At 44.0% G+C, this 12899-nt stretch overlaps 1 protein-coding gene across 2 annotated transcripts in view; it reads left to right on the top strand.

Annotated features, from left to right (window-relative positions):
* VOPP1 (VOPP1 WW domain binding protein) overlaps window positions 1-12899 on the top strand; it is a 58411-nt gene that overhangs the window by 19785 nt on the left and 25727 nt on the right. Inside the window, exons 1-2 of one of the 2 annotated variants that reach the window (XM_007663445.4) lie at window positions 3087-3111; window positions 12397-12455. In XM_007663445.4, coding sequence (XP_007661635.1) covers window positions 3109-3111; window positions 12397-12455 — 62 coding nt within the window. In that variant the 5' untranslated portion in view covers window positions 3087-3108. Of the gene's footprint in view, window positions 1-3086; window positions 3112-12396; window positions 12456-12899 lie in introns of those variants that run through there. The other variant, XM_029063774.2, reaches the window with a different exon arrangement.

A 12899-nucleotide genomic window follows, 5' to 3' on the forward strand; every position in this document is an offset into this window, starting at 1 on the left:
GTGACTGACTTCCTGTAACAAGTAATTTTCCAGAGTTCGTGCCTGCTGGCATTGTGGGTGAGTGCCCTTTGGGAATTGGGCCTCCATCTTAGGTAATTGTTTTCCATTTCTATTTTTCCTGATGACTCCAAGTTCTTCAGAGTAGGGCAGTACATTCTCTAATAATTTGGATATTTGGAGCCTTTTGTGAGGACTCCTCCTCTTTTTTAGATGCCATGAATGATATCAAAGATGTCTCCTGCCTACTTCCTCCAGCCCAGAGGAGGGAGGAGTGAATTCTACCCTGCACCCTGCTCTATTCTGTTCACCTTCTATTGCATTTTCTATAGCTGTTGTGACTTTCCTGCCAGGATCAGTGCTGTGCAGACATTCTTGTTTACCCTAAACACTCAGTTCTGCTACAATGTGGGGGTTGTGCTCTTGAAGAACCCTGCATTTAGGAAAACTAGTACTATGGTACTTGTGCCTTGACTGTAAGCTCACTGTGGGCAAGGATCTGTTTCCTCCAGCTCTTGATACAGTGCTCGGAACACAATAAGCACTCAGTAAATACCGCCAATCGATTGACTGCCTTTTGCCAGCCATGTGCATACGATGGTTTCTTCTGACTCCCACTTGTTTCCTAACCAAATGCATCAGTCAATCAATTAATCAATGTCATTTGTCGAGCACCGGTTATTTGCAGAGCACTGTACTAAGCTCTTGTGAGAAAACGATACTAAAGAGTTAGCAGACACGTTCCCTGCCTGTAATAAGGAGCTTACAGACTCGAGCTTTCTTGATTTTTAAAGTTTCTACCCAGGAGATATAAATCAGCAATCCACAGGGTTTCTTTTCTTTTGAGCTCAATTGAAGACGATTAGAGGTTGATGGCTGTGATTTAGGGACTCATGCCAATCCTCTCTCCATCTCTCTTCCAATTCCCGCCCACACAGAGACATGAATTTCCCAATATGGCATATTTGCAGTGGTTACCATGGGATGGGTAAAATCTCAGGTATGCTGGTGTCCAGCCATTATGGATTCTGATCAGCTCAGGAAGTCATAGGGGCCAGTTTGTTCAGATTTCCCAGAATTCCAGAGTGCATTGAGCATTTACTATGTGTAGAGCACTGCACTAAGCACTTGGGAGAGTACAGTGTAACAATAGACAGACACATTCCCTGTCCACAATGAACAACGAGCTTACAGTCTAGAGGGGAACTTATAGTTAGAGAGGTGGGAGAGAACTAGGAGGATGCTGGAGGAAAGCTGGGGAAGGTGGGAGAGAGCTAGAGGAATGCTGAGGGAGAGATGGGAGAGAGCTAGGAGAATGCAGGGGAAAAACTGAGGGAAAATGCTGGAGGAGAGGTATTTCCGTCTCTCCTCTCCCTTCAGGTTTCTTTTCCCATTTTTCTCTTATCTTAGGGTTTTTTTAAGTTTATTTTTACTTCCCCTTTCCCCTTATTTCTCTCATCTTGTTCCCTTTTCCTCTCTTTTTCTTTCCCTTTTATCCCAACAATGAAATGCAAAAAGCCAAATTTTACGCCCTGTTGATTTTATTAAACATAATGAGCCAGATTTTCCCAGGGTCTCCGGCCATCCTATTACCCTCCCTTTTCTTTTAACCCATTTCTGGGGGTGTTAAGTGGCCTGAAGGAGTGAATACCCGATTTTAAACCCCTAACGAACTACCGGTGAAGAATTGAGGCCTCAGGGAGAAACAACAAAGCCCAGTATTCAGTAATGTAGACCAACCAGCATAGCTGAAAGTTGACCCTTTTGCACAATGGGATGGCCGTTTTGAGCTCAGTAATTTACAGATTGTCTAACTTGGTTCGACAGCCAAAGTCCGGATTGCTTTGTGCAGAGTCGATTTGGCTGGCTGTGGTGATAGTTCCAATGGGACAGATTCTTGTACTCTGTGCTTCGTTGGGAATTCATTCCGCATCTGTCAAATAAGAATCTGATGGTCTCTCAGTTGTTTCAAATGAGTTTCTCCCTCAGCCACAGTAAAGGCTTCATTGCACAAGGGAAATAACTTGGTAGTTTGTCTATGTAGTATCTTTCTAATAACATAATGCAGTCATCCAGCTTATCAAAAATCCTTTTTCTCCTGTCTCTTGTCCTCGTGGGTTTACTGGGAGCGATGAGATGAAGTTGGAAACTTAAGGGGTCTCAAAAGAGTGGTGGGCATGGAACAGAAGATTTTACCAATGCTATAGAAAGACCAGCATGGACAAACACTCATATTATTATTTAGGTTTATGAATGATGTGGATAGGTATTGAATGAGAATGCTAACTCCACAGAAACTAATCTGTAATCAGGTTAAGTATGAGGAAATCTAGGAGGTGGATGTAAATGAGGGGATAGAGTTTAAAGGCTCTTTACATACCTCTTACCCAATCCCAGTAGATTTTGGAACTTTGAAGACAGTTCATTCCCTGATCTGTAAAAGTCGAGGAGATGTATTGGTCTCACCATCTCAGGGCTCATGCTGAGCGAGATTAATATTCAACTTGAGCCAGAAAAGAAAACATTTGTTTACTTTGTATGATGTGTAAGAGGGAAGCAACAAAAATAGAATTTAAAAATTTTGCCAGTGACCCATAAGGAATAAGAAGCGTCTCTTTCATAATGCTTTTTTTTTTTTGCCACTTGGAGTGGTTGACTGATCTGATTGAATCTAAACTGTGCCATCTATTCATCTGAGCAAGAACAAAGTGACAAGAAGAGAAGCTTAAGTGAGGCATTTATAGGCCTTTGACCCTATCATTCCATTTTTTTTCTCACATCGCTGACACTCAGGGACATTTTTCTTGTTTCTAGCATCCTCTTTGACTAAAGGCCCTAGCTCCTGTAAGTACAGGAGCCATGGCTTCTTGCCAGCACTGAAATGGAACCCAGTGTTTCACTGTAGAAAGGAGAAGGTTAAGCACCTCGGTAATTAACAACAGCTGCAAGTGTTTTGCCCAGGTTTGCATGTTCATCAAATCAAGGCATTACACTTTTTCTTTTTTTTTTCTTGCTTAAGGGAAAACAGAAACCTTGGGGTTGCTCTGATAATTCTTTTTCCAACTCTCCACCCTGATCAGAGTTTCCAAACAGGAGAAAACAAGGTTGTGGATGGTGAGTAGAGCACTGTTGGAGTAGCTAAGGGGTAGGATTGTCTTTTAGGATCTGTACCTGGCTTGCCGGTGATCTTGTCAAATCCTTTTTCCACATTGTGCCTAGTATTTTAAAGGTGTCAGATGGGGACAACACTTGCTACCTACTTTCTTCCCTGTACTGGGAAATATAGTCAGGCTATTCATAGATAAGATTCAATTAATTGAATGAACTTATAACCGTGGTAGAAATCAAGGGAGTCTAAAAATAGAGTCAGTGCAAACTTGAAAGACAGTGGTCCTTGAGAATGTCAGGTTGTCACTTGGCATAATCAGAGGTAATCACTAAAACAAATGGCATTATCTGTTAGCTGGGTAGGAGACTTGGAGAGCTTTAGAGTTGCGTGCTGTCCTATAACCTGCGTTTTATTAAGATTCCGGCAGTCCAGGAGATTTGTGGATTTGAAGTTACCTAGAACGTAAGAAAATACCAGTATTGGATCAGGCCATCCTGACATTCTATCTTCAGCAATGACAACAGCATTCTTATTGGAAATGGGTAATGATTACCCTTCTTGATGTCCATTGTAATGTTTATGTTTAAATCGTAGAGAAGTATAATGTTTATAGTTGTAGAAAACATCTTTGAGGTAAATACTTAGAGAAGCAGAGTGGCCTAGTGGGTAGAACACAGGCCTGGGACTCAGAAGGACCCGGGTTCTTAACCTGGCTCTTCCATGTGTGACCTTGGGCAAATCACTGTACTCCTCTGTGCCTTATTCACCTCATCTGTAAAATGGGGATTAAGGCTGTGAGCCCGACATGTGACAGAGACTGTGTCCAACCTGATAAGGTTCTATCTACCTTAGTGCTTAGTCCAGTGCCTGGAACATAGTAAATGCAAGACAAATACCATAAAGTTCAGATTTTCCCTTCTGTCAAAGAAAACTGGCCAGAAACTCAGGGGAAAAAAACCTCTTGTCATTAAATGTTAAAAACGATAAATAGTATTTGAAAATTTCCAACGATACTGTACAGTGCCATCTTGCAACTTTTGCTTCTGAGCCAGGGAGAGAGTATGAGAATGAGCACGAACACTACAAAATCCTTCAAAAATCCAAAGCAAGCTATCACATTCCCCAAGTCACATAAAACAACACCCCCTTCCAGTTAGCTTTTGACAGGTGTCGCAGTTCGCACAACCACTTGTAGACTTTCAGTCTATCCCTGTAGACTGTAAGCTATCTTTGACCAGGGAATGGTCTGTGAACTCTGTTGCATTCTCCCAAGCACTTAGTATGGTGTTCGGCACACAGTAAGTGCTCAATAATATCCTCGATTGATTACCCCAGTGCTTAGTCCATGGCTTGGCACAGAGTAAGCACTTAAATAGCACTATGGTTTGAATGACATGCATATGGTGATGAAAATGAGGTAAAGAAAGAACCTGGAGCCAGGGTTGCCAACCGTCTAATTTCCAGCAGCTAGGCCTGCCCCAGCTGCCACCAAAAACCTTGGCACAGTGGCACTCTGAAACCCCTCACCATCACAGTATTTACGACTATCGAATTATTGTTACGGGTTTCATAGACACGAGCGGTTTTAGCTCATTTCTGCAGATTGTGAATTTACAAGCCATGCATGTGAAAGGCACAGCCGCTTCTGCAGTTTGGGCGCTAAGCTCAGCTGCTCCCGCAGAGGGAACTTACCTGTGAATTTATGGGTGGTTGGCAATGCAGTCAGGAGCTGAATCTGTGTCGTTGATCCGGTCCCTGCTTTGACTTGGGTTCGGTTACCGAACGGATCAAAGGCAGCTCTTGAGGCTTTAACCCTCTAAGGGGTCAGGCCATGTGAGCTTGGAGATGGGGAAATTGTTAGTTATTATTATTGTATTTAAGGACTTACTACATGTCAAGCTCCTACCTGCACACTTGATTCGTCTAGCTCCAACTGACTCACTGTGCCTCAGTCTCATCCATCTCGCCACTGACCCCTTTCCCATTTCCTCCCCCTCCATATACACCCTACCACCACTCTCCCCACTTTCAAAATCTTATTATGGTCCCACCTCCCCTTAGGAGCCTTCCCTGAAAAGAACCCTCTATTCCCCCTCCCCCAGCTTCCCCTCCCTTCTGCATTATTTGTGCACTTGGTTCTTTGACCTTTGAGAATTTGATATTTGCCCTACCCTCAGTTCCACAGCACTTCTGTACAAATCTATAAATTATGTATTATAAATTTATTTATACTGATGTGTGTCTCCCCCTCTAAACCGTAAGCTCATTGTGGACAGGGAATGTATCTACCAACTCTGTTGTATTCTTTCAAGCACTTAGTATAGTGCTCGGCACACAGTGAGTTCTCAGTAGATACCCCTGCTAAAGCAGCATGGCTCAATGGAAAGAGCCTGGGCTTGGGAGTCAGAGGTCATGGGTTTGAATCCCGGCTCCACCACTTGTCAGCTGTGTGACTGTGGGCAAGTCACTTCACTTCTCTGGGCCTCAGTTACCTCATCTGCAAAATGGGGATTAACTGTGAGCCTCACGTGGGACAACCTGATTCCCCTGCATCTCCCCCAGCGCTTAGAACAGTGCTCTGCACATAGTAAGCGCTTAACAAATACCGACATTATTATTATTATTGTAATGAAGCACTGTTTCAAGCACTGGAGTAGATACACAGTAATCAGGTTGGGCACAGTCTCTGTCCCAAATGGGGCTCACAGCCTAAGTAGGAGGGAGTAGGATTTAATCCCCATTTTAAGATGAGGGAACTGAAGCACAGAGAAGTTAAGTGACGTGCCCACCATCACACAGCAGATGAGCCAGAGCCAGAATTAGAATCCAGGTCCTCTGACTCCCATGCTCTGCTATTTTCTTAATGATTCTTATTAAACACTCGCTAGGTGCCAAGCACTGTACTAAGCACTGGGGTAGATAGAAAATATTCAGGTTGGGCACAGTCCTTGTCCCACTTGGGGCTCACAATCCAAGTAGGAGGAAGGAGGACTTAATCCCCCTTTTACAGATGAGGTAACTGAGGCACAGAGAAGTTAAGTGACTTGCCCAAGGCCACAGAGGAAACAAGTGGCAGAACCACAGTTAGAACCCCGGTCTTCTGACTCCCACTAGGCCATGCTGCTTCCCTATGGCCAAGCAGTATGGTTAAGTTAGAGAAGCAGCGTGGCTCACTGGAAAGAGCACGGGCTGTGGAGTCAGAGGTCATGGGTTCGAACCCCGGCTCGGCCACTTGTCAGCTGTGTGACTTTGGGCAAGTCACTTAATTTCTCGGTGCCTCAGTTACCTCATCTGTAAAATGGGGATTAAGACTGTGAGCCCCACGTGGGACAACCTGATTCCCCTGTGTCTACCCCAGCGCTTAGAACAGTGCTCGGCACATAGTAAGCGCTTAACAAATACCAACATTATTATTAAGTCACTACTCTACTGAATGAATTATCAAAATGAAGAGATACAAACGCTCAAGCGTTCTTATGTTTTGTATAATTGCTAAGTCCTTGTTCTTCAAACCAAGCAACATTTAAGAACAAGTCATCTTTACCTCAAAGACCAATGCCCTCCATTCAGCAAATATTGCCAGTACTGTGTTCTGATGACAATGAATTCAGTATTTATTGAAGGCCATAGCCTACAGTTCCGAGCACAGGCCTGGAAGTCAGAGATCTGGATTCTGATCCTGGCTCTGCCATTTGTCTGCTATGTGACCTTGGTCAAGTCACTTAAATATGATAACAAAAAAAAAAATTATTTGAGTTTAAAGAATCCTCTTGCTGCCCACAGTTACTGTCCGGGGTCCTGAGAGTGGAACCCTACACTAATGTAGAGACTTTTAGTTTCTTTTTATTACCCTACAGAATGAACTGATGCCTCTACTTTTAACTGGCCTAAGGGTCTCATTGCTGGTCGTGTCAAGTTCACCTTTCGATGAAGGCAGAGGCAGTACTATAGCACAACGGGGGCGGATTGCCTTGTGATGAGGAGGAGAGGGAGCAGGTGGAACTACTGAAGCCTTTTAAACATTCGAAAGCTAATTGTGGGCTGTCTTGCTTGGGACAGACATGTTTGACATAAACTCAGCTGCAAGGAAAGCAATTGGTGTGTCTCCACGCTTCCTATAATCACTGTGTGCCAGTTACATTTAGTAATTCCTGTTTATAAGGCAGTCATTTTTCTTCTGTTCGCTTAGAGATTGGAATTTTTTTTTTTTTGCTGGCTGAAAGGAAATAGGGCCTCACTCAGTTAATGCTACATTGTTATGAGATTGCCCTGGATTCGCCTCTGCGTAGTCAATGGCTGAGACCTCCGGGTTCATTTTCTCCAAGTTAAGTGGCAAGCTGTTTGAAATGAGTTAGAAAAGGAGTGGAATGTTTTCTCACAAAGTATCATCCCGTTCCCTCCCACACTATTCCCAACAGAAGTGTAATGATCTGTGGGAGTGGTAGGTAATCCAAGAGGGATTAGCTAGGGTGTTTTGCTTCTGGTACAACCATACCCTGTACAGTGACCAAGCTGGTAATTTTAAAGAAGCATAATTAGTCAATTGGTCAGTGGTATTTATTGAGCACTTATTGTGGGCAGATCACTGCACTAAATTCTTGGGAGAGTGCAGTGTAATAGAACTGATAGACAGGAGCCCTCCAGATTGGGTAGAGGACAAGAGCCTCCCTTCTTTTTCCACCTTTATTCTCTCCCCCGGACCAGAGAGTGCCCTAATCTCACTCAATCGGTAGCATTTATTGAATGCTTATTGTGTGCGGTGAGCACTTGGGGAAGTGCAATACAACAGAATTGGTAGATCCTGCCCCCTAGGAGCTTATACAGTGCTTTTTCCTCTTTTCTTTTTGACTCTCCCCAAACCTATCCCGTAATTATGCCACACAGTATTTCCCAATTTTCACAAGCCCCACCGGAGAAAATCTGCCTAGTGATCTGCCTGTCTCTACTGTTGCTGGTGGCTTTACTTCTATTGCTTGGCAGGTGGGAGATGGACCCAGCGTAATTTAAGGAGCACAAGTCTAATGGGCCGATAGGATTTTGTATCCGCGCGTTGGTTGTCCGCACCACATTACTTCCTTTCTTTCCCCCGCCCCCGCTCCTTGCTTTCCCAGCTCCAGGCCACACTTCCTTAAAGGTCCGTGCGCCCAGGGAAACCCAAAATTGGTGTATCCATTGCTTGTGAAGCAGCAGCCCAGGGCAGGAAAGGAGTTACTTTCTCCCCTAAATACCCGAGTTCTGATTATGCCAGCAGAATAATAATAATAATGATAATTATTATGGTACTTGTTAAGCACTTACAATGTGTCAAGCACTGTTCTAAGCCCTGGGGTTGATATGAGTTAATCAGATTGGACACAGTCCCTATCCCACGTGGGGCTTAAACCCTTCTCCCTATTTTGCAGATGAGGTAACTGAGGCACAGAGAAGTGAAGAGATATGCCCAAGTTTACATAGTAGGCATGTTCATTCATTCATTCAATGGTATACATTGAGCGCTTACTATGTGCAGAGCACTGTACTAAGCGCTTGGAATGTACAAATCGGTAACAGATACAGACGGTCCCTGCCCTCTGACGGGCTTACGGTCTAATCGGGGGAGACGGACGGACGAGAACAGTGGCGATAAATAGAATCCATAGCATGTGGCAGAGCCAGAATTAGAACTCAGGTCCTTCTGACTCCTAGGCCCAATGCATTCATCCACTAAGTCACACTGCTTCTCCTATCACAACTGGTACATATCCGTGGGTTAGACAGGCCGTGTCTTCCCAAGCAGGAAATTGAAGTAGAATGAGGGTTATGCTTATGGTCCATAAGGCCCTTTTAAATTTCTTTTTTTTTAAAAAAACAACAACCCACAGCTCTAGTGGAAAGATTGAAAAGAAAATTGACCCCCTGTGGTATTCCTTCTCACATTCTGTGAGTGGTTGGAGAGAGAGACTTGGGGGAACTGTGAGTTGGCTCCTGTCTTCGTGTTGTCTGATCTCGACACCCAAAAATATATCCATATGTATCGTAAGTATACGAACACAGGATTGTTAAAGAAAAATACCATGTGTTTCTTCTTCTGTTTGTTTGGGTAGTTATACATGTATACTTAGGCACCCAGCTGAAGAACACATGGTATATCTTTCTTAATGATCTCGGGTGTATTCCTAGCAGTCTAGGTGCTCCCAACTCTTTGACTTGTGAGTGCGATTATCCATTGAGAGCCGGGGAATATCTTGCCTTCGTTTGCTCTAGGATTGCATGCGCTGGGGCCCAATGGATGAAGCGCTGATCAAGCCGACCCATCGTGTTTGAAATCAGTAGTGAACCTGAAGATAATGATGCGAGCAGGCGACTCCAGCGGCCTAGCAAGCCTGGGCGGGCGGAGCTAATGAGCTTCAGAAGAGCCTGTGTATTCTTCTTCTCCTGCCCACACTGCTAAACACCCTCAGCACTACCTGAGAGGGCACACATACACTCACATGCACAGTGTGGTGTCAGCCTAATGTAATAATCGTGTCCGTAACTCCTCATTAAATTATTAATGCCCAGACTAGTTGGAGAAAGCCGCTCTAGGTTGAGAGGGGAAGATAGTTTCCTGTCTGTGGAAATCTGAGAAGCAGCATGGCCTGGTGGATAGAGCACAGGCTTAGGGCTCAGAAAGTCATGGGTTCTAATCCTGGCTCTGCCACCTGTCTGCTGTGTGACCTTGGGCAAGTCACTTAACTTCTCTGTGCCTGTTACCTCATTTGTAAAATGGGGATTAAGATTGTGTGGGACAGGGATTGTGTCCAACCTGATTACCTTGTATCTACCTCAGTGCTTGGCACACAGTATGTGCTTAAATACCATTATTATTATTATTTTTGTTAAAATGGGGATTGAAACTGTGAGCCCCATATGGGCTGTGTCCAGCCTGATTATCTTTTGTGTACCCCAGTGCTTAGTTACAGTGTCTGGCACATAGTGCTTAACAAATACCATTTTTTTAAAAAAAAGCTTGAATTAGAACTACCATGAGAGGGAAATCCTCCTGCGTGCTCTGCCACTGCTTCTTCGGCAAGCGGAAGGACCCCGCAGTGCCCGACTCCTCGTCTCTCTCTCTTTTTCTCCTCCCAAATGCACATGACCTGAATGAAGTGTAAAAAAGAGGGAAGCAACTATTTAATGGACCTAGAGTGTCCTTGTCCTTGTTCACATCGAGTGAAACTATTAACCACTGGAAAAATGAACTCAATCACTTGCTAGGCAATGAAGAGTAGTTTGCGGAATTTTCTTCAGTGGGACATTTAATACAGTACCCTGTGTGCCAGTTTAGAACTGGGGAACAGAGTCTAGCATTTCTGAACAGTATTTCCTGCCTTCCAAGGACCACCCCTATGCTCTTGGACAAACTACTTAATGCATCCAAAATGTAAAATGGAGCAGTAACATTTATTGGTCTCATTAAGTTACTCCAAGGCTTAATTAAAGCCGTAAGAATACTTTGAAACCCTTGGATAAAAGATATAGCAAAGTTCAAAGCAATATGAGATGTTACAAGCCAGCAAGAGCTCTGGATGCTTCACTGTAGACTAAGTAACAAGTTATACCTCTGGAAAGCTAGACAGCTATCAGAGCTGTTTAGAGAAGCAGCGTGGCTCAGTGGAAAGAACACGGGCTTTGGAGTCAGAGGTCATGAGTTCGAATCCCAGCTCGGCCACTTGTCAGCTGCGTGACTGTGGGCAGGTCACTTCACTTCTCTGTGCCTCAGTTCCCTCATCTGGAAAATGGGGATTAAGACTGTGAGCCCCACATGGAACGACCTGATTCCCCTGTGTCTACCCCAGCGTTTAGAACATTTTGCTCTGCACATAGTAAGCGCTTAACAAATACCAACATTATTAGTATTATTATTATTATTATCAGGGAAGCATAAAGCTTTGTATTCTGGCCTCCTGCTTTCTTTGCAAAAATCACTTCTTCCTGCACCTCAGCACATTTGGCCTAAACGCACACACACACACACGAAAAATCAAGTAAATTCAAAGAACTGCTTGGGCCAAACACAGTCATGCATATCGGCTGACAGGGAAAAAAATAAAAGGCAAATAATAGCAGAAAGTAGAATAATCAATGTGAAGTAGTCAAGGAGCTGCTCACCAATAGAAAGAGTAAGGACCGAGCAAAATGAGGATGGAATTCCCTTCTGGACATGCGACTGAAAACGGCCAATGCGGGGATAGCAGTTGCAGCAATAATGTGCTCGCTCACGCGGAGACTGACCCTTGTTGTTTTGCTGTTTGCCGTTTGTGGAGCCTGGCACTATTTGGCTTTGGCTTCCTTCCCTTCTCGAGCCTTATAAAACCGCTGCTCGTTTCCTCGTTGCAGAGCACTATCTTGGACTACCTAAAGCAACTAACTGAATTTGCAGCTGGAATGTGGCAAGATCTGAGGCTTTGTTTTACTATAACTTTAAAAAAAAAAACCCCTCCATCCTCCTTGGTTTCTATTTCCCAATTTCGGCTCCCCATGCGGTGACTAGGTAGCCTGGTGTCATGCATTTTCCTCATCTGTGTTATCCGGATGAGAAGCAGCGTGGCTCAGTGGAAAGAGCCCGGGCTTGGGAGTCAGAGGTCATGGGTTCAAATTCTGGCTCTGCCACTCGTCAGCTGTGTGACTGTGGGCAAGTCACTTCACTTCTCTGGGCCTCAGTGACCTCATCTGTAAAATGGGGATTAAGACTGTGAGCCTCACGTGGGACAACCTGATGACCCTGTATCTATCCCAGCGCTTAGAACAGTGCTCTGCACATAGTAAGCGCTTAACAAATACCAACATTAATTAATTAATGGATAGAGCACAGGCCTGGGAGTCAGAAGGCCTTGGGTTCTAATCCTGGCTCCACTTCTAGTCTGCTGTGTGACCTTGGGCAAGTCACTTCACCTCTCTGCGCCTCAGTTACCTCATCTGTAAAATAGGGATGAGTGGGATCCTCATGTGGGACAGGGACGGTGTCCAACCTGATGTACTTGTGTCTATCCCAGCACTTAAACAGTGTTTGGCGCATAGTAAGTGCTTAACCAGTACTCTAATTATTAATTATTGTTGTTATTATTCAGTGCAGTAGCTACTGTTGAATTGAGCTAGCTAATTTATGGAGATGTTCAGAATGAAAAGTTTCAACTGGTTTGCTAAAGACGTATAAATTCCCAGGGGGATATTCATGCCCGGTCCTTTCCTCTTGTTCCAACGAGACCTTGAAAGGTGCAGTTCTCCATATGTAGGTGCTTCACACTGAATAGATTTTCTTTCTCTTTTAGTGTACAGAAGCCAAAAAACACTGCTGGTATTTTGAAGGATTATATCCAACATATTATATGTAAGTATTGGTCTCTTTCTCCCATTTTGAACAAAAGTTGCTCTTTAACACCAGTGAACTGTGCAGAGTCAGTGATAAAAAATCAGTTTGGGTTTTGTTTTAGTTAATCATAAGCTGTTTCTTCTCCATAGTTCTCGGTAGACACAATATGAGAATCGGGCTTATCTCTGGGAAGGAAGAAGATAATGGCTGATCAACCTGGGGACTTCCTCAGTAAATTATACTACCTTGAATACATTGTTCAATCACGGTCTAGAAAAAGTCACAGCTCTTGGCTTCACCATTTATCATTTCACAGACAAGAACCTACAGAGTCCCACATTACATGGATGTGTGAGATCCTGCCAGAATATCTGCACAGTTGCAGGAAAACAAAACTGCAGGCACGAGAAAAAGGAAAAAAAAAAAATGCAACATGAGACTATCATCTGTGGTAATTACAGG

Source organism: Ornithorhynchus anatinus, chromosome 4 (genome assembly GCF_004115215.2).
Source record: "Ornithorhynchus anatinus isolate Pmale09 chromosome 4, mOrnAna1.pri.v4, whole genome shotgun sequence".
NCBI classification, from domain to species: domain Eukaryota; kingdom Metazoa; phylum Chordata; class Mammalia; order Monotremata; family Ornithorhynchidae; genus Ornithorhynchus; species Ornithorhynchus anatinus.